The sequence below is a fragment of the Carcharodon carcharias genome, chromosome 7 (assembly GCF_017639515.1).
Source record: "Carcharodon carcharias isolate sCarCar2 chromosome 7, sCarCar2.pri, whole genome shotgun sequence".
NCBI lineage: Eukaryota > Metazoa > Chordata > Chondrichthyes > Lamniformes > Lamnidae > Carcharodon > Carcharodon carcharias.
Window position 1 is genome coordinate 31,318,463 of NC_054473.1, and position 26,313 is coordinate 31,344,775.

General features: G+C 39.6%; 1 protein-coding gene across 3 annotated transcripts in view; it reads right to left on the reverse strand.

Annotated features, from left to right (window-relative positions):
* Positions 1-19,287: 19,287 nt before the first annotated feature.
* Positions 19,288-26,313, reverse strand: part of acad9 (acyl-CoA dehydrogenase family, member 9) — an 80,063-nt gene continuing 73,037 nt past the window's right edge. For all 3 annotated transcript variants that reach the window (XM_041191982.1, XM_041191981.1, XM_041191983.1), the window contains exons 16-18: positions 25,023-25,151; positions 22,520-22,592; positions 19,288-20,722 (exon numbers count right to left, since the gene is read on the reverse strand). In XM_041191982.1, the coding sequence (XP_041047916.1) occupies positions 20,622-20,722; positions 22,520-22,592; positions 25,023-25,151 (303 nt within the window). In that variant the 3' untranslated portion in view covers positions 19,288-20,621. The remainder of the gene's footprint in view (positions 20,723-22,519; positions 22,593-25,022; positions 25,152-26,313) is intronic.

A 26,313-nucleotide genomic window follows, 5' to 3' on the forward strand; every position in this document is an offset into this window, starting at 1 on the left:
GTTAAAATGGCAAGCGACAGGGAGGTTTGGGTCATTCTTGCGGACAGACTGCAGGTGTTCTGCAAAGCGGTCGCCCAGTTTACGTTTGGTCTCTCCAATGTAGAGGAGACCACATTGGGAGCAACGAATGCAGTAGACTAAGTTGGGGGAAATGCAAGTGAAATGCTGCTTCACTTGAAAGGAGTGTTTGGGTCCTTGGACGGTGAGGAGAGAGGAAGTGAAGGGGCAGGTGTTGCATCTTTTGCGTGGGCATGGGGTTGTGCCATAGGAGGGGGTTGAGGAGTAGGGGGTGATGGAGGAGTGGACCAGGGTGTCCCGGAGGGAGCGATCCCTACGGAATGCCGATAAGGGGGGTGAAGGGAAGATGTGTTTGCTGGTGGCATCATGCTGGAGTTGGCGGAAATGGCGGAGGATGATCCTTTGAATGCGGAGGCTGGTGGGGTGATAAGTGAGGACAAGGGGGACCCTATCATGTTTCTGGGAGGGAGGAGAAGGCGTGAGAGCGGATGCGCGGGAGATGGGCCGGACACGGTTGAGGGCCCTGTCAACGACCGTGGGTGGAAAACCTCGGTTAAGGAAGAAGGAGGACATGTCAGAGGAACTGTTTTTGAATGTAGCATCATCGGAACAGATGCGACGGAGGTGAAGGAACTGAGAGAATGGGATGGAGTCCTTACAGGAAGCGGGGTGTGAGGAGCTGTAGTCGAGATAGCTGTGGGAGTCGGTGGGTTTGTAATGGATATTGGTGGACAGTCTATCACCAGAGATTGAGACAGAGAGGTGAAGCAAGGGTCAAACACTCCTCAATCTTGGGTATTGGGTGATTGTCAAGTTTGGCCATTTTATTGACAGCTTATAGTCACCGCATAAACGCATGCTTTCGTCTGGCTTCAGTACAGGTATGATGGGTGCCGCCCACTCAGAAAATTGCACTGGTTGTAGGACGCCCAATTTTTCCAGTCTGTTCAGTTCAGTTTCTACCTTGTCCCATAGAGCATAAGGGACTGGGCTGGCTTTTATCTGGGGGTTGCATTTGGGTCTACATGAATTCCGGTCTGTAGGCCTTGAATCCTTCCTAACTCATCGTTGAAAATGGAAACATACTTTTGCAACAATTCCTATAAGCCTTTTGTTGTAATTTGAAAAATTTCGGCCCATTTCAATTTAATCTTTTCTGGCCAGTTGCAGCCTATTAAGCTGCGGCCCTCTCCAGCTACCACTATCAAGGGCAACCTCTCAGATTGATCTCCATACGTCGCTGAGACTTGACATAACCCTTTCAGTCTTATTTCTTCACCTGTGTATGTTCTCAATTTAGTGTCTGAAACTTCCAATCTCAAAGGATGGGTTCCATTATTCAAGTATCTGAATGTATGTTCTCCAGTGATGGACATTGACACTCCAGTATCAACTTCCATCTTAACAGGTTGTCCGTTGACTATAATGACCACTTGGATTGGCTCAGTTCTACCCACTTTCAGTTTATATAATGAACAGATGTCTGATTCTCTTTCTTCTGGTTCTTCCATGAGACATATTTCACAATTTCTCCCTTTGTCTTTAAAATGCTGTCTCAGCCTATCTCTGCAATGCTGCATTATGTGACCATGGCAGTGGCAGAAAAAGCACCTGACTTGTTTGAATTGTCGATCACCCACTGGATGCCTGGATGCATTTCTTTCATTCGTTTTGTGAGTTTTCACTGTAGTACTGCTATTTTTTTTACTGATCTGTACATAGGGGGCGATTGCCGCCTTTCTGTGGGTTCCGATGTTTTTGCTGCTTTTGTTGCGGGTCTCTCCCACACTGCCAGATGGACAGTGCCATTTTGTGTATCTCCAATAGCTTCCGAATTTCTAACGGCACTCTCCATGGCAGTGGCTAATTCTAATGCCTTATTGAAGTTTAGATTAGCTTCAACCAGCAAACATCTTTGAATATCATCTCCAATCCCATATATCAGTAGGTCTGTCAGCATATCACTAATTGAAGTTCGAAATTCACAATGTTCAGTTAATGAGTTTAAAATGGCAACATAGTCAGTTATTGTCTTCCCTGGAAGGCTATTCCTTGAACTGAACTTGAAGCACTGCATAGTGACTGAGGGCTTTGGCCTCAGGTGGTTTTGTACTATTTTTATTAGCTGATAGAAAATCTTCAAGTCGGATGATGGGTGATGTGAGGCTATGGATCAGCCTGTATGTTTTGCTCGCGCATGTGGACAAAAGAATCACCGTCTTCTTTTCCTTCCCCGCAATGTCGTTAGCAAATAAAAAGAACACTAGGTGTTCGACATACCGACACCAGTCATCTGAAACGGGGTCGAATGGATTGACACACCTAAACTGTGGCATCTTGAATGACTGCAAGGTGACCATGCTTCTGATGACTTCCCAGTTAATGACGAATTCAGGTGTTTGGCTTACTGCGGCCTTCTTGACTGCCGTCGATTGATTCGTGTTTGCCTTCTGCAGAGTTGCCCTCTCTCTGGGGTCTCTTTTAATTTTCTGCCTGTAGCCATTTTGCTTGCATATACCTCATTAAAAGCACTGCAGCTTTAAGAGCAGTCACCATTTTTAAAAAATTCCGTCTATGCAGCTGCCGGCTTTATTGTGCTGTGTTTCGTGCTCTTTACGGGTTTTGGCAGGATCCCCATGATCGCGATTCTGCAGGGTTTTTTTTTTTCAAATTTAAAACTACAGCACTGCTTTCTGCTCTGATTGCTGTCTATTTTACAACTTAAGTACAGATTCTCTTCCTAATGTTTTACTCACCTGTCTTGTGGATTATTTTGCTATTTTCACCCTCGTCGCCAGTTTTATGTCTTGAGCCTATGAGTTCACTAGTCGAGTAAACTCAAATTATAATTCCTCATATACGTTTGTTAGGTGATGCTCAGTATCAATAACAGAGAAAGGATGACATAAGAACAAACTGATTGTTTACTGCAACAGAAGGCAGAGCACTAACTCCTTCCATGCTCTCACAATCACCTCCAGCTCTAGGCTTACGATTAGCCAGTAGCCTGCACTATATATTGATTGGTCAGTACTGTCACATGGTTAGTCCACTCTTAAAGGTACATGGTACTTAACTTTACCACACTGGTAATAGTCTCATTTGTAAATTAACAATTAACTTCCGACAAAATAAATCAGTCATTTGTGACGGCAATGGAATTTGTTCCAAAGGTTAAAAATAAACAGCAATAAATGTTCTCAACATCCTTGAACATGGGAAAAATGAGCTAAAGAGACAAAGAATCAGGATGTACATCTCAAAAGTATTTCTAGGACTCAATGAATTCCATGGATGAATGCAACTTATGATGTGTCATGGAGCCATAAAGACTAGGAAATGTTAATATCTATGTTGACCACAGCAATAGGGTGCTTTCTTTGATATTACTGCCCTTAATTGAGCAAACGTTTCTGATAACAATCTGTATCCAGTGATTCTATTTAGAAATTGCATTCCTATGAATGCTGGAGCAAGTTTAGCTGTGGTGACCCATACTGCGCAATAACTTATCTCGGATGTGAAGAAGGCCCATTTAAGTGAGGTGCCAAAGGGCTGGCAGAGGAATAAAATAAAAATGCCATATCAAGATTAAATGTTTTCTTCTGCATTTTCCAGACCTGAAATACTTTAGTTGATTCCACTTCTGCCCTTGACAGGTACTGCACATCTGTACCTTGAAGGCGTACAGCAATGCTGTACTCCTAGGTACTCAAACCCACAGCAACCTCAAAGTCCCCACACAGGCCATGTGCAAGTTGCCTTTTAATTTACTGCTCATCTATGGCTCCACAAAGAAAATAACTAGAGTCACGTACTTAATTAAATTGCCTCTGCACTCCATGGAAAACTAGAGGGTGCATTGTTGCGCAGTATGTTGGGGGACAGGAGGTTGGACAAAGAGGAATTCCATAAGGTGACGCAATGGTCCCTTTTACTACATCAGGCTGTAAGGGTACAGATTTTACTACCACCCAGTCCCATCCTTACAGATATCCTGGTGTCAATTACCCAATCCCATTCAATTTTCCAGCCCACCTCGATTGCATTAGCACTGCACTCCAGTCATGGGGAAAAATTGTCTCAGAAAAAAAACTTGTCCAGGAGCTTTATTTTGATTACATTTCAAAACAACTTTGGTTTGTGCAGAGAGCGATTTCAGTAGAACAAAATTTGTGCCATGCTATGAGGCAGGGGTTGTGAGCTCCATCACACTGAGGGAAGAGTGAAAGCTTGCAAGGTGCTGAACTTCAAATTTTGGGAAATACTCAAAATATTTAATTTCTAGCTTATATTGTAAAACGTTTTATTTCAAAGTCTTCATGTAACTTCCCTGGCTCCTTTCGCTACAAAGTTTTTTTTAAAACAGTGGTATTTATCTAACTCCCAGTGGAAAGAGACCTGATGGATTCCAAAGACTTGTTATTACAAGCAAGGGCACACCAGAATTGATTCAATAAGCAAACCTAACTGAACAAGGGTGTTAGATAAATATTGCATCCAAGAGAAACAAATGTGTGCTATATTTATACTGTAAGCTATAGGTTTTTTCTTTCCCTTCCCTCCCAAAAAAGATGATTTCATGATTAATTGTATTCTGGGGACTATGTGTGGCAGACAGTGGAAAATTGTGCAAAATGTGTATTTTTCCTGTGTGTACATTTTTAACTATTCTGTCACACGTTAAGCCACACTTGCATGCCCATATAGCAAGAACTGAAATAATGTTAACCAAAGGTGAATCAGTGGGGTGAGAAGCAAGTTATAGTAGATAATGTAATTTATATCATGGGCAATTTTTGTCTCACTATCACCATTTTCCAATGTAAATGTAGCAGTGGCTACAAACCTATCACTCACTCGCATCCAAGGCCTACCAAATGCAATTTTTAAGTGTGTCATAATTTAGGTGACTAGCACTGCTGTCCAAAACAGGCAGATTCCTTGCAAACCATAATTAAATCATGGTCCAATTTTAGTCCTATGCTGAGCCAACATGCGACGTACGCATTCTGCATGGCACCAAATGTCGAGTGGCCTAACCAGCAGTCATCAAAAGGGTCAGTGAAGGCCACTGCAGCAAGACTGAGGTAAGCTTTTGTAAATTACTTTAATGGTGCTGCTGGGAATACAAAAATCTGCTCTTGGCCCCACAAAAATCAACCAGTCCCCCTTTGCCTCTGCGGCTTCCAGAACAGCCATTGGATTTACTGTCCCCTTTCCTTTCACAAACTGCCTGTCAGGGCTCATTTAGCTTCCTGATTTTATTTTTTGGATGGCCCAGTCATCAGCAGCATGGGTTGTGAGGTATGGTAGCCCTGTCCATGCAAGACCAAAAATCACCCTCATTGTCTATAACCCTTCCACAAGGACAGGCACACACCAAAGCTTTATAACATTTATACAGACCTAAACAACACTTATACAGACATAAACAACATAAGAGTCAAACATGTCTATTTATTGAACATGTACAGGCATGTATGAAAAATGGTTTTCAATAACTTGTAACAAAATATTAACGTCCATTTGGAAATGGCTTTTCTCCCTCACAGAAGCCAAATCATTACTTCACATACAATCAAGAATTTTTGTCAGCAACTGTGGCTCCTGTGGATGTGGAAAATGAGAAAAAGAAAGCAAAGGAAAGATCAAAGGCAGCCTGGCTGACCTTTGATGGATTCAGATATCCAGGATTCAAGAGCAGCTTAGAAGCCAATGAACATCCAAAAAAACCTGATGAAGCACGGAAAAGCGACCTTAAGAAGGTGTCATCAATGTTCCAATCTTTCAGTAAATGGGTTTTCAGCTTCAGTGTTAAAGTAACTTTACAAAGTATGAATTATATTTAATGCCAGCTCCTAACATTTCTGAAAAGGTAGAAATAGTAAATTTTACTGTTCTACAGGACACACAAGAACAAAAATCATCCAAGAACCAATTTATTATTCTAAAGATAAAGAGCATCAATGTTCAATGAATTAGAAAGCTGCCTTTGAGATTTGAGGGAACAAATCAATGAATTTTCCCTTTGGTTTTCTATCACCTTACATTACATTCTTAAGAGGAATTAAAGTAATTTATTTGACCCTCAAAAGGATTTAATACATGACTGTCATTTCACACATATGGGGCAAGATTTTACCGTCAGCGAGCGGGGGTGGTGCCCGCTAGCCGATGCGAAAAATGATGCGCGGTGACGTCGGGTGAAACTCCTGACATCACCGCGCCCCTTTTAAATTTTCAGTAAGGCGGGGGGGCAGCAAAATCAGCTGCAGGCCCGCCGACCTGTCAATGGCCAATTGAGGCCATTGACAGATCAAATAAAGTAATTAGTGGACCTGCACGTCCAACCTTAAGGTTGGCGGGCAGGCCAGGAGCCCCAGCGGGAAGTAGAGCAAACATGAAACCTCATCCACCGGCGGGATGAGGTTTCATGTAGGGTTTTAAAAATTTTAATTAAGTTTTTTTGGATATTATGAACATGTGCCAACTCATGTGACATGAGGGGACATGTAAGGAATTTTTTTTTCTATTTTTAATACTTTTGAAACTAGAGGTGATCTCCCTGAGGCAGCACTTAGCCTCAGGGAGATGAGTGCACTCTTTCGTGCGCATGCGCGAAAGAGCGCACTCTCGATTTTGGAATTCCCCCGCCCGCACAGGGAGTGCATAGTGCTTCCCTACGGACGTCACACTAGAAGGCCCGCCCACATAAAATGGTGCCACGCCCACACCCAGCTATCAACTCCACCCCACCCCCCCCGGGGGTGGGGGGGGTGATTCTGCCCATGGAATACATAATTCATTCCATTAAAGAGAAGTAAATTCATTTATGTTTCAGTTACTTGTTTTGAAACTCTCCTGCTGTATATGAACAATTTTGACATGGACATGGAAGGAACATGATTAAAATCCAGCAAATTTTGAGGTGTATAAAATTATGAGGGGTCTAGATAGGGTGGATAGGAAGCACCTATTCTTGTTAGCAGAGAGGTTAACAGCCAGGGGGCATAGATTTAAAGCAAAATAATTAAAATAGAAGAATTTGAGGGGAGTTGAGTAACTTTTTCACCCAGAGGGTAGAACTCACTGCCTGAAAGCGTATTTAAAAGAACACTTGGATATGTATTTGTAGTGCTGTAAACTACAGGGCTACAGACCAAAAGCTGGAAGGTGGGACTAAACTGGATAGCTGTTTTTCATCCAGCATGGACACAATGGGCTGAATGGTTTCCTCTGTTCTGTAAAGCTTTTGGTTTCTAAATTAAAGAGCAAAGGAAAACTGAGGAAAAACAGGGTGATGCATTAGGACAAGACAGGTTAGGGGAATAGATAGACAACTGTCAAATGCAGGTACAATCTACTTGCTTAATTCAAAGATGTTTAATTCAATTTATCGGATAATTCAACTTTGTTGCACTGATTCCCACTTTTCTTAGAATCATAGAATAGTTACAGCACAGGAGGAGGACACTTGGCCCATTGCCTGTGCTGGCCCTCTGAAGAAGCAATTCACCTAATGCCATTCCCCTGCCTTTTCCATGCATAATGATCCATTTCCCTTTTGAAAGCCTCAACTGACCCTGCCTCCACCACACTGTCAAGCAGTGCATTCCAGACCTTAACCAGTCACTGCATGAAAAAGTTTCCTCGTGTTACCATTGCTTCTTTTGCCAATACCTTAAATCTGTGCCCTCTGGTTCTCGATCCATCCACCAATGAGAACAATTTCTCCCTATGTACTCTGTCCAGACCTCTCATGATTTTGAACATCTCTATCAAGTCTCCTCTCAACCTTCTCCAAGGAAAATAGTCTCAACTTCTCCAGTCTTTCTACATAACTGAAGGTCCTCATCCCTGGAACATTTAGAATGCTTCAATTGACCCTGCCTCCACCACACTCTCAACCAGTGCATTCCAGATCCTAACCACTCACTGCTGTTACTGTTGATGGTATGAACACTTGTTTTCCTTCTAGGTTTGGAAGGAACACATTCTGTATGGTAATCTATACATGCCAATACTAACACGTGGCAGATGGAAATGGAGTGAAAGGCATAAAGATTTTGAATTATACAAGAAGATAATTTATACACCACCCCCAGTCAGTGTTCACTTGGCAGGTATGCGCTTTAGTGATTAAAAATAAAATACTGAACCTCCCTGCAGAGTTTGCAGGGTTAGATACTGAATATTTATTAACTCTCAAGCAAAACAAAAGAAATGTAGAAAAGACTAGCAGTGCTGAAATGACATGTATGGAAATGAGATGTTTCTTTTTAAAAATAATTTTTTTTTTGAAACACCTTGACATTAGTATGAAGGATTCTGGTGTACAAGTGCTTCACACTTTACGTGAAATTCTCTCTCCATTAATTTGGTACAAATTCATTTTGTATTAATGCTTCTGCGAAATTAGTCATTGCTGTTGGCTGTCCCTTGAATTGACTCAGGGTCACGAGTCTCTATCATGAGTCTTCATGTGACTGAACAGGTCAATTCTCGACCTGCAGATCTTGGAGCACATGGGGCAAGACTAGGGCAAGATAGTGGGATCTGGAGTGGAGCATTTGCTTCCTTTTCTTTACCTCTCTGCTGCCGCTCTGCCTCATCATTAAAGCTTGATGGGCAAGTTGTCGCCATTTTGAATGATTGGTAGCAATTTCCTCCTAGTCATTAATATGAATGCTGCTGCACTTCAAGAAGAGTTTCGGAGTGTCTGTAACATTTTCTTTATCCTCCCCTGGGACACTGGCCATTTAAAAGTTGAGAAGAAAGGACCTGGCGGGGAAACATTTTTCAGCTATCTGGACACAGCGTCCATCAAGGAGTTTTGCCTGATTGCTTGTGTAACTGGCTTCAAGAAAGTGTTTGTTTGATCATCCTATTGAATGCAGAGGATGTGGCAGAGACATTGCTGGTGGAATTTCTCTAGCATTCTTATGTGCTGCTGATACAGTCCAGGTCTCGTTGCAGTACAGAAGTGTGGATACAACAACTGCTCTGTATGCCAGGATGTTTGTTGATTTACGGAGGTCTTTGTTGTCATACACTTGCTGTCATTTGTAGAAGGCTGAGCTGGCACAGCTGATCCGGTGTTGGATTCGTTGTCAATAGTGGCCGTTTGAGAGAAGTGACTGCCAAGGTATGGGTATCGCTCAACAAATTGCAGTCCCTTCTTCAACCTATATGGGAGGTGGGATATTTGACTGACCTAGTCTAAGTTGATCTATAAGTTTTGATTTGGCAACATTCAAGGACAGGCCGAGTCCCTTGAATGCAGAATTGAAGAGATTAAGCGTGGTTTGCAAATCTGGTGCAGAGTGGGCAACAATGCTGCAGTCATCTGCAAACTGTAGGTCATATATGTTTTGTTATAAAGGCAATTGAGGTTAAAGAGTTCTCCATATAGGCAGTATTTAATACGCACACCAGAGGGCAGTTGATCTTTGATGAGGTGAATAGTCACCGACAGGTAGATTGCAAATATTATGGGGGCTATCTTGCTTGACACCGGTCCAGATTTTGAAGGGGGCTGCTTCAGATCTCCCATTCAATGCAGGTACAGTCATATGATCATGAAGCAGTTGCAAGATTGTGAAGTAATTTCTTGGGCATCAATCTCTGAAGCAAATCTTTGCTAAATTGGTAGAGAAGAGGAATTTCGGACAAATGTATTAAATGTTTATACACGACTGTTCCACAGCATTATTTCAAAGTTCATGGGATAGATTTTCAGTTTTGCCACCTAGATGTGAAAACTGGTATTCGGGTCAACAACCTGATGAAGAAACCTCCCCTCTTACTATTTCTGTTGATTATAGTAACAGGAGTAGGCTATTTAGTTGCTTGAACCTCTTCTGCTGATCTGTATCCCTACTCCATCTGTCTGCCTTGATTTCATATCCTTTAATACCCCTGTCTAAAAAATCTATCAGACTCAGATGTAAAATTATTAATTGACCTAGCATCTAATGCTTTCTGCAGGAGAGAATTGCACACTTACAGCACTGTTTACGCGATGTCCTGATTTTTCTTCTGAATGGTCTGGCTCCGATTTTAAGATTATGTCTGTTTGCTCTGGACTCCCGCAACAGCAGAAAAAAGTATTTTGTTAACCAGCTTCCCCCCCCCCCCGCCAACCCCTGGTGTTATTGGGAAAATTTGACTGTAAGGTAGTATGGTAGTAAAAGCTATGATTGCAAATGTGAAAATCACAACAAAAATGGATACTTGGCATTTAAGATATAAAAATCTTGATATGAATGCAGTTATAAAACACATCTTAAAAATATCACACGCTAAGAGCATTAAACTTTGCATTTGACAACTAAAATTGCAGATATTCACAGAAAAATCACTTTGGCTCTTTTAAATTTACTGGAACCTTAACTATTCTAACACTGAAAACTTCAAAAACAGGCTTTTTATATCATATAGCTTTTGAAGTAGAATGTAGCCAAGCCAATGTAAATTATTTAATGAATTATTGTGTAAGGAGAATTATAACTGAAGAATACCATAGAAGAATTTAAGTATACTGAAGTACACCAAAATCCTAATCAGTTCTCCACGTGGAGTGTTCTCATGCCAGAAGATACTGTGACTCTCTGAAGAGTAATGCATTAAGCAGAATCAAACTTCAGCATTTATATAATCAAAATGCAGTTTCTTTCACTGGATTGTGTGATTATTTTAGTATACTTGAGTTCTTGCTAACCTTGCAAGTTTAACCATCTTCTATTGCATGAAGTGTGAAAGTTATAGTTTATTTGGTTTTATGCCTTTCCCAAGAGATTACATGTGTCCTCATGGCACAAGAGTGTCCAATTGTGGAAGACATTATGACAGGAGGAGACAGCCTAGAGGAACAGCTGTCTTTTCCTGTCTGACATTTTCATATATAATGGCAAGTAATTTTTTTAAAAAATTAAAAACTGCATGGAATTTTGCATTTCAGGTGATACTTTAAGAGCTGAACAACTTGAAACTATTTACAAAGGTCATGAGGAGTGGCACTCAAAAGTTTTAGCAGGCAACGTCAAGGTTAAATGTTGCACACGTAATATTGATTCTGAGTTAAAGACGACTGGGCTGGAAGCAAGCACACAACCAGACAAGCCTGTGAGAGCCACTCTCAAACAGCCTATCACTTTTCAAAAGGTACTGCACATTTTTTGAAGGATCTGCACCCAAAATGTTATCTTGTCTGTCCTCTCATCAATCTGTTTCTAGCACTTTGTTTTTGTTACATAAAGTTTCCTTTCAAGTCATTATATAGTCCATATGCAACAAAATCCTGACATTTCCATCTCACAACCTAGAGATGGTCAACTCTGAAAAAAGATCTACTAAGATTTTTTCCCCCAATACTTCACTAAATATGGTGCAATGAGGATGTAACTTTATTCAAGCCAAACACCATTATTTTGCTCAAGCTCTTTCCACAAAATTAACAGCTCCCCACCCAGTTTTTGTAAACTAGTGGCAAATCATTAACTCATAATAAGCACCAATAAAGCTGCTAAAAATGTAGTCCATAAGTATGTGTGGATTTAGTGATGCATGCTCACAAACTCCTGTTCCTGAAATTGACCACTGAGAAAATTTACATAAAATTGTAAAAGTTTGCAACACAGAGGGCGGTCATTCAGGCTGTTGTATTTGCTAGAGCAATTCAAAACTTAATCGCATTGCCCTGATCTCTCCCTGTAGCCATGCCATCTTCTGAAATATTTGTTCAATTTTTTTCCAGAAAAGGATACAATGATCTCTGCATCAACCACTAATTGTACCCACATAAGGCAAATTAATTGAGGAAAGAAAATTTGTGTTATCTAACAAAAATCTCAAAACAATCTTCAGTTGGGGAAAAAAGAGTTTGCTTTTTTTCAAACTCATATAATTCTATTTTATATCAATGTGAGCAAGACAGTCAGATAATTCTAAATTGGTTGGATTGGTTACCTGGTGGAAAGAAAGAGATAGCATCTTTGGTTGATGAAGATACCAGCCTTGGTTCAGTGGTAATCCTCTTGCCTTTGAATCAGAAAATTGTAAGTGCAAGCTTATCTCCACGACATGAATCTAGACTGACACTTCAATGCAGGACTGAAGGAGTATTGCATTACTGCATAGAATTGTAAAAGGTTACACAGGATGACATAAATGAAGTGCCAACTCTCCTCTCAGATGGATGTAAAAGATTTCATGGCACTTTTTGAGGATAAGAGCAGAGATGTCCTGGTGTTATTTTCAACTATCTGCACCACTGAAATAAATAATTTGGTCACTTGTTTCATTATTGTTTGTGGATCTTGCTGTTTGTAAATTAGCTACTTTGTTTCCCTATGTTACAGTAAGATCTTTCTTTTACACATCTATCCAGATATTCTTAGAGATAGTTCACAAGATAAATACAGATGATATCAGCCTTTTGTCCCATTTTTGGCCCATCTCAGTTCATCCATCTAGACTCTAAAGCGTCCAATGCTGATCAAGTCATCCAATTGTTTTGTTCTTTTAAAAAAATCCACATTTTTTTCCATACTGCTGCATTTGGGGATTTATTCTGTGCAATATTTGCTCTTTGGGAAAACAGTGTTCTGACATCAGTTCTAAATTTGTCTTTTACTACTTTGAATCTGTATCACTTTTGCACTATTTTCATAGTTTTTAGTCATTTCCTGAATCTAACTTTTTCATATTGCTTAGTATTTTCTTTCTCTCAGTCAATGTGGTCAATTCCTTAAACTTGGTATTCCTCATCTCTCATCTGCCTCCAGCTTCTCAATACTGAGGATTTGCCTCAAGGCTATTCTGTGACCTGCCTTCAGGGCTTAGATGCAGTCCTTGTGTCTCAGACACAGTACGCAAGGTGTGGTCTGATGTGATACAATTCGATTATGATTTCCTCTACCGTAGAGTTTTGCCTACATATTTCAATATTTTATTTACTTTGCTGACTTTTGTATTCCTATTTTTTCTATTCCTACTTCTTTACATTTGTCCACATTAGTTAGCCATTGTTCCACTTAACTGTTTTCAACTCATTTTATATAGTTTGTGAGCTGCATCCTCAGAATCAATTGCCTCACCTAGATGGCAAAGAGTTTCTGAATCCAATTTGTTAATACAAATTTGAAATGTGTAAAAATAATTCCCAAGATGCTCCGTTAAACCACAGCATTCTAACAAATGTACCTTTGTCTTCAGTAAAATTTTGTCTTCAGACTTAAGCATAGAAGGCTAGTAGCTTTTCAAACATTACTTTGGTAGCTTTTCTTTAGTCTATTGGAGATTTTATTTCCTCAAAAAAAAGTTGAGGCAGTTAAGTCAATTCCATAACTTTGCCTGGCATTGATGAAAGATTAATGAATCTTCAGTTGCCTGTGTCTATTTTGTCATCCTTTTTGAAAATGTACTTCAGTCAGCTTCCAGTCTACCTGGAGCCTATCAGTGTTCATTCAGCTCTCTCATTATGATCACCAAGGTCTCATAAATCTCTTCTCTTGTGTCTTAGTACTCTGAGATGAATAACATCTATCCCTGAAGATCAATTAATATTCATCCCTTTTAGCCCAACTTCAGTTCGAAATAATTTATATTGAAGTCATTAATTGTGGTTGGGTAAATGCAGTTTAGAATACATGTTGCTCATGTCTTTACTAGAAATATCTGGAACAAAATCATTTATCAACTATCCTATGCCTATCCATAAGGCCATAAGACATAGGATCAGAAGTAGTCCATTCAGTCCATTGAGTCTGCTCTGCCTTTCAATGAGACCATGGCTGATTTGATAATCCTCAACTTCACTTTCCTGCCTTTTCCCCATAACCCTTGATTCCCTTACTAATTAAAAATCTGTCTATCTCAGCCTTGAATATACTTAATGACCCAGCCTCTACAGCCCTCTGCGGTAAGTTCCACACACTGACTACTGTCTGAGAGAAGGAATTCCTCCTCATCTCTGTCTTAAGTGGGTGACCCCTTACTCTGAGATTATGCCCTCTGGTCCTAGACTCTCCCACAAGGGGAAACAACCTCTCAGCATCTACCCTGTCAAGCCTCCTAAGAATCTTATATGCTTCAATAAGGTTGCCTCTCATTCTTCTAAACTCCAATGAGTACAAACCCAACCTGTTCAACCTCTCCTCATAAGAAAATCCCTCCATATCATGGATCAACCTAGTGAACCTTCCCTGGACTGCCTCCAATATCAGTATATTTTTCCTTAGATAAGGGGACCAAAATTGTTCACAGTATTCTAAGTGCGGTCTAACCAGTGCCTTGTATAGTTTTAGCAAGGCTTCCCTATTTTTATACAAAGGTATTCTCAACAATCATTAAATCTACAGCAGCAAAGTAATTAAATGAATTGGTCACAGAGACATAAGCTGCTGCTTTTTCCCTCCTCAAAACAAAACATCAGAACTTCTGTGCCTGTCAGCTGAGGGTGTATGGATTGGACAATTAAACATTAATTTAATTTTAGATCACTCAACACAGAACAGAACTAGATCAGGTATAGCAAAGCTAGATGCAGAGTAAGCATTTTACTTTACCATTAAGGTGGTTTTTGATAGAGTAAATAAGGAAGAACTGTTTCCTCTGGCAGAAGGGTCAGTAGCCAGAGGATACAAATTTAAGGTAATTGTCAAAAGAACCAGAGGGGGGCTTGGTTTCTGCTCCACGAACTCCTTTGATAGGTTCTCAACTCTCCTCTGACTGCAATTACAGAATTGAAAACACTTCAGTTATATTTTACATTTGCAGCTGAACTGTTTTCTAGACCTATTTGTCCATCTAACTACCTACTTCACATTGTTGCTTGTCCCTATATTCATCACAGTAACCTTTTCAAATTTCTGCCTTCAGATTTATTTTGCTTGTCCTTATTTTGCTTCTGAATAACTTGATTGTCCATCGAGAATTGAATTCTTGGTTAGTATTATGTTTATTGATCTTATCTATATTTAACTTGCAGACTCTGCCCTTATCCTGCACGAAGTGTTGAACAAGTCTTTGCTTCCATCAGCTTACATCATAAGCTGTTCAATTCCTTAAAATTATTTTTTTATTATATATGATTTCTAATCTTCACCATTTTAAATCCTAGGCTATTTAGAACTTGACCATTTTATGGGCGCTGACCCTAAAGAGTGTAATGATTTCTATTTGCTATTTGTTAATTGGGTCACTTATCATTAACATGCCAGGATATATATTGCCCCTCATGGCTTTTAAAATATGCTTCACAAGACAGTGACAAAATATTGTATTTGGCAAATCAGACTCATCCATTTGGGTATTCCAAAATATATTTAGTTATCACATGGTTCTGTTTTCACATCTCATTTTTAATCTTTGTAAAATAAGCTCCTTTCCTTCTTATTGAGATTGGGGGCGGTTGTAATATATTTCCAGTATTACCTTAACCCATTAAAGCTGTCTAACCATAGCAGCTCATTGTGTAAATTTCCACATTCCACAGGACTAACTTTTAATTTTTTTAGATGTGTTGGACAATATAGAGCTACCTCCTTTCCAGTCTACATTCAGCTGAGGAATGTATAGCCCAGTATGTTGTTTTTATTACCATTCTCTCATATCAGCTATATTCTTTAGCTCCCTAAACAGCCTCCATTTCAGCCAGCTTATTCCTCACACTTGATTCTCAATTGAGATTAGTTCAGATGAAAACACCAAAATAGCATATTACACATTGAGAAAGGTAGGTTTTTTGCAAATCATTTTTCCAGTGCTTCTCAAAGCTTTGTGTCTGATTAGAATAAATAAGGTATATAGTGATTAAGCCAGTTCAATGATATGAGCATCTGCTGTAAACATAAACCCATACAAATGTTTATTTTGAATAAATAAAGCCAGTTTGGGTACTTAAGGGTCAAACAATTAACCCTGTACTGCTGCAAAGATGATAAATTACACTGTCTAAATTCACAATAGTCTTACAGCATACATAATATACATTTATAAAACCATCAGTAATTTGTCTGGTTTTCTTACCTCAATGTATTTTTAAAAAACAAGATATCAAAAATGTTTTATTATGGGTTAATTATAAACTTGATTCATAAATTGTGAAACTTAAATGACGTGAAAACAGGTGATGAACATTTTCAGTGAAAAATTAGTTCTAGCCACATTTTGAAAGTTGAAATCGTTTTAAAATCATAACATTTGATTTTATATATATATATATTAATATATATATATAATACCTATATTTATATTTTGATGCACATCCCACACAAAATTTGTGAAAGGTAAGCAAACCCAATACTGATTAGCAGCAAGTGTGCACAAAAGTACAATAAGTGATATTCTCACTGACATTGTCTCTCTCTGGTAGTGCATTGGTTTCCACCTCAGTGTCAGAAATTGCTCGCACTGCATGTACTGACATTTAACTAATTGAAGGTTATTCCAATATGCTTATAATACAAGACATCAGCAGGCAATTTTTTTCATGCTTTCAATTTGTATAGAGATCTGAAAAGCAGCTGCTAAATCCAGGCCAGTCTGAATGAACCTTTTTCAAATTTGCATAATAGACATTTTTATCATAAGACTTCACCCTTCCCCACCTTTTCCTTTGCCCACCAAGCCAAACTATCCCCAGACTCCTCCCCCACCCCAACCACTTACATGCGTCAATTTCAAGAGTGTGTTGCCTCCCTTCATGCTCTCTCCAAGCTCATCTCATTCATTGGAGTCACCTCCTTGCTCCCTAGACTCCATTCCCACTAAACTGCTAACCTACTTTCCTTCCTGGCCTTCAATGTTAGCTGAAATTGTAAATAACTGTCCACTTCAAAACCATCAAAAAAATTCTTGATTCCTAATTCTATGCAAACTACCACCACATCATCAATCTTTGTTGTCCAAGATTTTGTAATATATCCCCTCCTAAATATGTGCTCATCTTTCCTTGCAGTGCTCTTTGAATCTCTCCAATTAAGTTTCTGCCATAGCAATAGCCCTAACCAAAGTCATAAATTATATTTTCTGTAACCGTGATGCACTAACACTCAATATCCCCTCCGTAACTTTGATAGCCCACCGCTTCTCTATTGTTCTCTTCTCTGCTGTCCGTTTCAGTGGGATTACCTTCGCTTACATATTCAATTATAGCCAAAGGATCTATTGTAATCCTTTCTCTTCCTATTCACATCTGGGCCAACCCCAGCTCAAAGTATCTTTCTTTTCCTGCAAAAGCTGCTCCATGGTAATATCATACGCAGACATCATGTGTTTCCAGATGTAAATTCGTGACACTGAACTCAACCTCTGCACTGCCTTTTTGTTGTATCCAATATCCAGTCTTGGACAAGCAACAATTTCCCCCAGCTAAACATGAGTAAGACCGAAGACAATGGGTGAAATTTAAATTCCCCACACCCCCAGAGAAAGTTTGGAGGCGGAAAGCAGCATGTGATTGGGCAGAGGGTGCAGAGGTGAAGATCCCGCTGCCTTCCCGGCTCCCTCTGATTAAGTTTAGGGCGTTAAAGCTTGTAGGTGGCCTGCCCACCTGGGGACCAACTGAGACCCTTGTGGCCACTTAAGGGCCTCATCCCACTGTCACTGGTATTCAACCACTGGGGTCCCTCATTCACTGGCCAGAGTGTGCCTGATCGAGGGACCCAACACTGGGAAAGATGGAGGGTTGGGGGGGCTTCACATGATGGCATTCCCCTGCCCTTAATTCCAAACCCTCCACTTTGCCAGCAACCCATCCCTGCAACCCCCATCCTACCCACACTCACCTTTACCTAGGGTTCCATCACTGATCCCTCCTGCAGGCCCCCCGGTAGAACAAGCAGCGGCCACCAGTCTTGGTGGCGCTGCTGGTACTGGAGAGATGCCAGCTTCTGGGTGGCTGGCAGCCCTCAGGATGGAAATACCGCCTTCATTGGGGCTTAATCGGATTAGAGGTCCAATGCTAACAAGCTAAATGTTTGGAATTAAATAGTGTCAGGTCTCCCAGAGATAAGCATTGCAGGGCTTCCATCTATTCTCCAAACGATGGACAAGATCCTCATACCCACATTAAATCCCGGCCATTGTCTTCCATCACCACTGCAAACTTCATACCCTCGCCACCAATTCCATCACCCTACCCATCCACTGTCTCAGGATGAATCAGGCTGTAACTGAATTTCTGACCTACATTCTCTCCATCATAGACACCACCTACTTTCAGATCAAATGTTGCTGGTTTCCGCGCTGCTTCAGCCCATATACTGCTGAAACACTCATTCATTTTGTTTTGCCATCTCCAGCTTCCATAACGTCAATGATTTCCTAGCTGGCCTCCCACCCTCCACTTTTCATAAACACCAGCTCATCCAAAACTCTTCTGTCTATATTCCTATTCCTGGAGCAAGTCTCACTTTCCCAACAATGGCTCCTATTTCCCAAATACTACATTTAAAATTACATGTTTAAATCTCTTCATGGTCTTACCCTTCCCTATCCCTATCTCTGGGACCTCATCCAGATCTAAAACTCTCCACCATACTCTTCTGTTCTTGACTCTGGTCATTTCTACTTCCCCCCCTTCCTCCACTCCACCATTGTTCGGTGTACCTTCAGCAGCCTAAGCCCCCACTCTCGAATTTCCCCCATATTTGCCTTCCAACTCTCCCCCTCAAAATCCACCTCTGCATGCAAGGCTTTGGTCACACTGCCAAGTTTTTCCTTCTTTGGTTTGGTGTTCATTTTCTTTGCTTACACCTCAATAAAGTACTTTGTTTCTGTATTAAAGGTGCTGCACAAATGCAAGTTGTTGACAAGTCTACACGATTAATGTTGATGGTGATGATTAAATCACTGAATCAAGACAAATAAACATTAAATATAAGACATTGAAATATGGAACACATGCTTCCAGAAAAGTCTCCAAATTTAAAAGGTTCCCCTGATCTTAGGACTGCTAATATATAGAGTAACTGTTTTTTTTAAAAGAACAGCTTAAGTCTTCAATTTTGTGATTAAACAGCTCAATGTGAATTGTGTGTTATTTTTGCCCTAGCATACAACTTATTCAGATGTTGAAGATTTATTAAGATGCAAGTCCCCAGATCAGCATGAAATCACCAAAGGATTTGCCCCACGTTTAAATGATAAGCGTAGCTGGAAAATAAATTCTAACATAATTCCTCGTTACAACATGGAACACAAGAAGTTTGCTGACCTCAGAGGAAATGATTTCAAGTAAGAGAACCATGATTATAACACGGGTGCTTTGGCAAAATTGATTTGAAACAGTTTTTATAACAGTATTACTAAAATTAATTGGTTCAACCTTTGAAGGTTACTTGTACATGTAAGTTGTGCAACTTCTTTAATGGTAATGGCACTTAAAGGCAAATTTATAAACTAAATCAGCAGAACAATTGTTATAACATTGCATCCCTAATGGGGACAGTTTCTGATTAAGCATTTTCACACAGACTTCTTCTAGGGTAAAATGCCCATTTTAAAAAATTCATTCTTTCATGGAATGCGGAAATCACTTAGGCTATGCCAGCAATTTTTTGCCGATCCTTAATTGCCCTCAAGAACGTGTTGGTGGGCCAACTTCTTAAACCACTGCAATCCATGTGATGTAAATAACCTACAGTGCTGTTAGTGAGGAAGTTCCAGGATTTTGACCCAGCGACAGTGAAGGAACTTCACATTCTTTTAAACTGGATTGAATGAATTCTGGTGGCAGTCTTTTGGGCAGCATTATTTAGTTGAATGATCAAAAGATACCACTAATTAGTTTTAACACAGATACCAGCAGAGGCTGACAATTGAAAAATCAGTAAACAAATCTAGGATTCATACAACCACAGAAATTATCTTTATCCTCGATAAATGCACGTCAGAATAACGCTGGTCCCAGATCCAGAAATACCATATTATGACCTCCTATGTAATTACTGTATTTCAGCTTCCCATTACTCTACTCGGTTAGTGAACAGTCTCAATCCTTAGGTGAAACCTGTAATGATTTCTCTTAACCTGTATTAATATCATGGCTTTATTATTTTTTATGAAATCCATATTAACCTATTCCCACACTTTTTTCTTTAGTGTATACTGCAATAAGCGCTCACGGATTTACAATCGTAAGCTCAATCCACTAAATGGGGAAATGGAGAAGACTCATCTCCTCCAAACAAACAATCCTCCCACAGAAGTACTCTAATCCACCCTGAAAATAGAAATGGATAGACAACTAACCCATTTGTTTATGGCTTTGTGCTTTTGTACATTTCATTGATCAAACCAATATCTGATGCACTTGAATACTGGGCCATATGCTGAGTTGCTGTCATTCTTGCTACTGAAGTAAATCAAGCGTAGAACTGCTTCAGACTTGTTAATAGTGAACAGGAGAGCTGAATGATATTGCATTTCAAATACAAAACAGAATTTATAAAATATTTCACAATTTTTAGTTAAATTCAGTAAATCAGCTTTACATAATTATTCTAGTTTTACTTTTATTGTATTGCCTGGTGTTAATATCCATATTTATATGCACACACTTAGAAAACTATAGTCAGTTTATGGTCGAATATGTCCTAGAATGTTCGGTCAAGTGGGTGAGAGCAAATATATGCTCTCTTATCCAGCACTTGCTGCGCTATTTTCTTAATGCTGTCATCAAGGTTTTCAGGAGAGTCTAAATGATAGAAAACAAAAATGACAAATGTATTAGAGGAAAAAAAAACAGTTGATCTGGGTTTTTAACACAGTTGATTACATCATCATCTTCCAACAACTCTCCACCATCATCCAGTTGGGTGGGATCTCACTTGACTGTTTCCTTATCTAATTTTAGGCAGAGGATCGCCATAAGTAGCTTATCTTCCCATTCCCACGCGGTTACCTCTGCTGTCCTCCAATGATCTATCCTTATAGCTTTTCTATTTCTCATCTACATGCTGCCTTTCAATGATATCTGAAAACATGTCAGTTTCCACATGTACATGGATGACACCAGCTCTACCTCACCTCTTAACTTTTCCACTGTCCCTAAATTGCAAAGCTACTTATCCAACATCCAATACTGGATGTGCAGAACTTTCCAGTAATTTAATTATGGGGAAGACTGAAACCATTGTCTTTGGTCTCCACCAGAAACTCCACTCCCTCGTCACCAATTCCATCCCCCTGCCCTGGCAACTGTTTGAGGTCAAACAAGATTGTTTGCAACCTCAGTGTCTTATTTGACCCCGAGGTGAGCTTTCAACCACATATTTGTGCCATGACTAAGGCTGCCTATTTTCAACTCTGTATCATTGCTCATCTCTACCCCTGCCTCCTCAACTTTTCAACAGTGAAGTTTTCATTCATGCCATTGCTAACACCAGACTTGATTATTTTAATGTATTCCTGGCCAACCTCCCACAATGTACCCTCCTTAAATTGAGGTAAACCCAAATTCTGCTGCCTACAAATTAACTCACACCAAAGTACTGTTCACCCATCACCCCGGTGCTTGCTGAACTACATTGGCTCTCACTTTAACAATGCCTTGATTTTGAAATACTTATTCTTGTTTTCCAAGCCATCCATTGCCCAGTTCCTCCTTAACTCTGTTAACTCCTGCATCCTTACAATTCTCCATATCATTATTTTCAGCAAACATCTCAATCTGTCAAATGATATCAGAAATATTTCCTACCCTTGTTTGAATGGCTCATTTCAGTTCATGTTTTTGCGCTTACTCTCAGATGGCATGTGTTACATGACAGCTGCATGTGTTCTAATCAGCTTCATTCGTTATACACACACACATACAGGTGCTTTAGCCTGTAATCCATCCAATGATGTCCAAGCCAAGGACCTCGAGTGCTGGCTGGATGCACAACAGTACCCAGCTATGTCACCTTCTTCTACCTTGAATGAGGCTCCTGATCATTTTATAACAAAGATCTAAAATACTGAGTCTCTATGAGAAGAAATGAGACACTTAAAGATCTCCCTGCCAGGGTAGTGTTTTTTTAAATTAGATAGAAGGGAGGGAAAGAGGAACACTTTGCAATTCAAATAATTCTCCTAATTTTTACACCTATAAGTGATGCATAATTAAATAATTAGTTTTACTGCTCATTACCACCATCTACCATTCTCCAGCAGATATAAGTGATGAGCACCAGGTAACTTACACACTGATTCCCTCCCTCCTTGTGAATGTTTAGTCCATTCAGCTGGAGCATAGTTATACTGGATTTTTCACTGCACAGGGGACACAGGCACAAATCAACCCATCAAAATTTAACATGGTTATTTTTGTGAAAAAGGGACAGATCTTTTTACATTCTGTTTAGATTTTGCCATTGAAAACTAACCATCCCAAGATATTGTCATCAGAGTTCACAGCTAATGTAGTTTCATACTAAAAGTTCAAGGTCTATTTATGCACATAGCACTTAGCAGCAGCAATTACCATCACTGAATTCATGAAATAACTCACTTTTCTGTAGTTGAGCCAATAGGTAATTATTCTGGAAATAGGCCCCAGAGCAAAAGGTGTTGGCAAGTAAAACCTGGTGACAGAAAGAGAACATCTGGAAAAGCCTTCAGGAAATCAAGTCAAACCAAAGAGGAAGCAGACGCTGTCTGCCTGTCTCTCTTTTACTCCTGTAGGATGCATTAAATCATGCTTTTATAAATTAAGTATACAATTCAACAGAAAAACTGAATTTAACTCCTGTAGCCACTGCAAACTAAATAACAATCGAGGGACAATAAGTCGCCTTATTGTGTTTAAATGCGATACTGAAAAGATTTGTAACATTTTTGGAAAGAAAGTCAAAACTCTTACTAGCTGACAAATTTATCAGACTGTGATAGTCTACTACTCTCATTTTTATTCAAGAAAAATCCTGTTATGAAGATCATTTTATTTGTCTAAATTTATTTATGTATACTTATTTTTTTTGGAACAGAGACTGCTTATGACTGTTAAATTCATTAGTAATGAATGCAATTTTTCCTTTAATTGATTCTTTGCAATTTTACACCCAATTTCAATCTCCTGAAAGTTAGGATCTGTTTTACTTTGGGCTTGTGTCTTAAAACATACAGGTTTATTAAATAACATGAAAACAATGCCACAAAACATGTCATTTTAGAAATGAGCATAGGCAGTGATTTATTTTGTGAATTTGATTATTCACAAATACTGTTTGTAAGCATTGGAATAATAGATTAAATAATTATTTGGACAGTCTGATTATGAATTCCAATACACACAGCCGTTCAAGTAGATAAAGGGAACCAAATATGATATTAATGATTCCTTTAGTTATCTGTTCCATAGGGACTAGAATAAACTGAAAAAAAACCTTTCCATTTGTTTGACAGAAAACCAAACAGGTGTTTAAAACAATCTACCATTTTACTTCACTTAAACATTACAGAAAATAATAAAGCTTATTAATAATAAGCTGAACATAAAAATCATATATTGTCAGCTCAATTATTTTAGGGAATTTTACACATATGAAATGCACACTCCGGTTTGTCTGTAATATTATTATTTTGGAAGGCATAGATTTCTTCACTATATGAGACTTCGTAGTCCAATTGTACATCATGCAAATATGTAGTCATATGTACATAAAAGTCCATATTCTATTTATGAGTTGAATCTGAAAAACAGCCTGCTGAACAATTACCAGTCTGGAGCTATCAAGGGATTGTACTAGCTCTGGCACATCAACCAGAAGACTCATAATAATCAGTCATCTAGATCGATCACAGATGAGGTGATGTAGAGGAATCAAGTGGAAACTATCAGTTGAAAAACTGCAGAGGCTGCCAAGGTGGAAGAGACTACAATACAATAAACGTTCATTCCATAAAGGAAGAATTGTTAAATCATTACCGGCTATTATCAAGTATCAAGAGTAGGCAAAGTAATAGCTTCCAAAATGTGGAATATTTTAAATCATATTTCATATGTAGCACATAGCTGCAGGAAATAATTGAAATAAGGTTGTCACATGAAATATCATCACTGTTAAATCCAGCTTATGATTTTTTTGGGCTACTAGTCTAACACAAACAATGCAATTGTGCTGGGATCAGGGGGCTCCTGCTGTACTATGGAAATTGTTTTGCATCTGGAATTCCACCCCCACCTCTCCACCACCACACTGAGTTGTAATCTCTTGCTCATCCAGTTGGGGGAGGCATTGAGCAGAGGTCAGGAACTGTTGCAAACCAAATAAAGAAAACAAAAAAGGAAAGAATAAACAAATTATCCCAGGCTAGCTTCCAGCCTACTGCCTAGAGGCCATTTATAGAGCAAGAGAGACTTAACAGCAGGAAATTTTTTGACAGGGAATAACTCACAATGCAGACAAATTAAGAATGGGCGAAAAGAAAATCAAAATGAAGCTACATAAAAGGGAAAACACTCAGAAGAATGACAGCTTCATGATCAACAATGGCCAATGGATTCACAGAGTTTCCCTTCCCCTTCCTCTCTTCTTCCCCTCTCCCATTTGATTTAATTACTTTTCTGCCCAATTTAATTAATTTTACAACCTTTTCAATCTCTGGTAGATAATTCCAGCCACAAGTGATTAAAAAGAAATTTTCATCAGAACAACAAGAAGCTAAGAAACTTCCCATTTAAGTCCTACAGCAAAAGGCCACCTGTAATAGTCAGATATGCAATTAGCTTTGCGTGAACTTAAAGGACAAGGTGTTTTTCTTTCAAGAGGTTGCACCTGGATTTGTTCAGCCACTGTTGCAACAGGGAAAAGACTCATTTCTTGCTCCAGTACTCAAATTATTTATATTTTATTATTGAAGACTGTCTTGCTAAAGATAAAGTTCCACATAATTAATTTTAAATATTTAACTCAATTATTGAAAATGAAATTTTGGTTCCAAAATGTAATTCAGATGGTCTGACTGGATATTTAAGGGGGCTGATTTTCATTATATAAATTGAATGCACCTACCTCATGGTCATGATTGCGAAGACCAATGCTGATAGAGCGACTAGCTCTCGAGATAACTGCCGTCATGGCATAAAGATTAATAAGAACATCAGCCACTCTCTTCACCACCAGTTGCTCTTCCACTATTGTCTGAAGAGGGAAAAGTCACATTGCGATAAACTTATCTTGTAAAAACAAGATGAACCTCACTAGAAATATAGGAAGCTTGATCATTTTAGCCTAGTTAAATATGAAAAGGTTTCAAAAATGTAACAATCAACTTGCCACTTGTCAGCCCAAGCCTGGATATTGTCCAGATCTTGCTGCATTTGGACATGGACTGCTTCAGTATCTGAGGAGTCGCGAATGGTGAACATCATGCAATCATCAGCGAACATCCCCACTTCTGACCTTATGATGGAAGGAAGATTATTGATGAAGCAGCTGAAGATGGTTGGGCTGAGGACACTACCCTGAGAAACTCCTGCAGTGATGTCGTGGAGCTGAGATGACCTCCAACAACCACAACAATCTTCCTTCGTGCTAGGTATGACTCCAAACAGCAGAGAGTTTTTCCCGATTTCCAATTTTTCTAGAGCTCTTTGATGCCACACTCAATCAAATGCAGCCTTGATGCCAAGGACAGTCACTCTCACCTCACCTCGGGAGTTCGCTCTTTTGTCCACGTTTGGACCAAGACTGTAATGAAGTCAGGAGCTGAGTGACCCTGGCAGAACCCAAACTGAGCGTCAGTGAGCAGGTTATTGCTAAGCAAGTACCGCTTGATAACACTGTTGATGACCCCTACCATTACTTTACTGATGATCGAGAATTGACTGATGGGGCAGTAATTGGCTGGGAGGGATTTGTCCTGTTTTGTGTACACCAGACATGCCTGGGCAATTTTCCAGGTAGATGCCAGTGTTGTAGCTGCATTGGAACAGTTTGGCTAGGGGCGCAGCGAGTTCTGGAGCACAAGTCTTCAGTGCTATTGCCGGAATATTGTCAGGGCCCATAGCCTTTGCACTATCCAGTGCCTTCAGCCGTTTCTTGATATCATGTGGGGTGAATCAAATTGGCTGAAGACTGGCATCTGTGATACTGGGGAGCTCAGGAGGAGGCCGAGATGGATCATCCACCCGGCACCTGGCTGAAGATTGTAGCAAATGCTTCAGCCTTGTCTTTTGCACTGAAGTACTGGGGTCCCCCATCATTGAGGGTGGGGATATTTGTGGAGCCTCATCCTCCGGTGAATTGTTTAATTGTCCACCACCATTCATGACTGGATGTGGCAGGACTGCAGAGCTTAGAT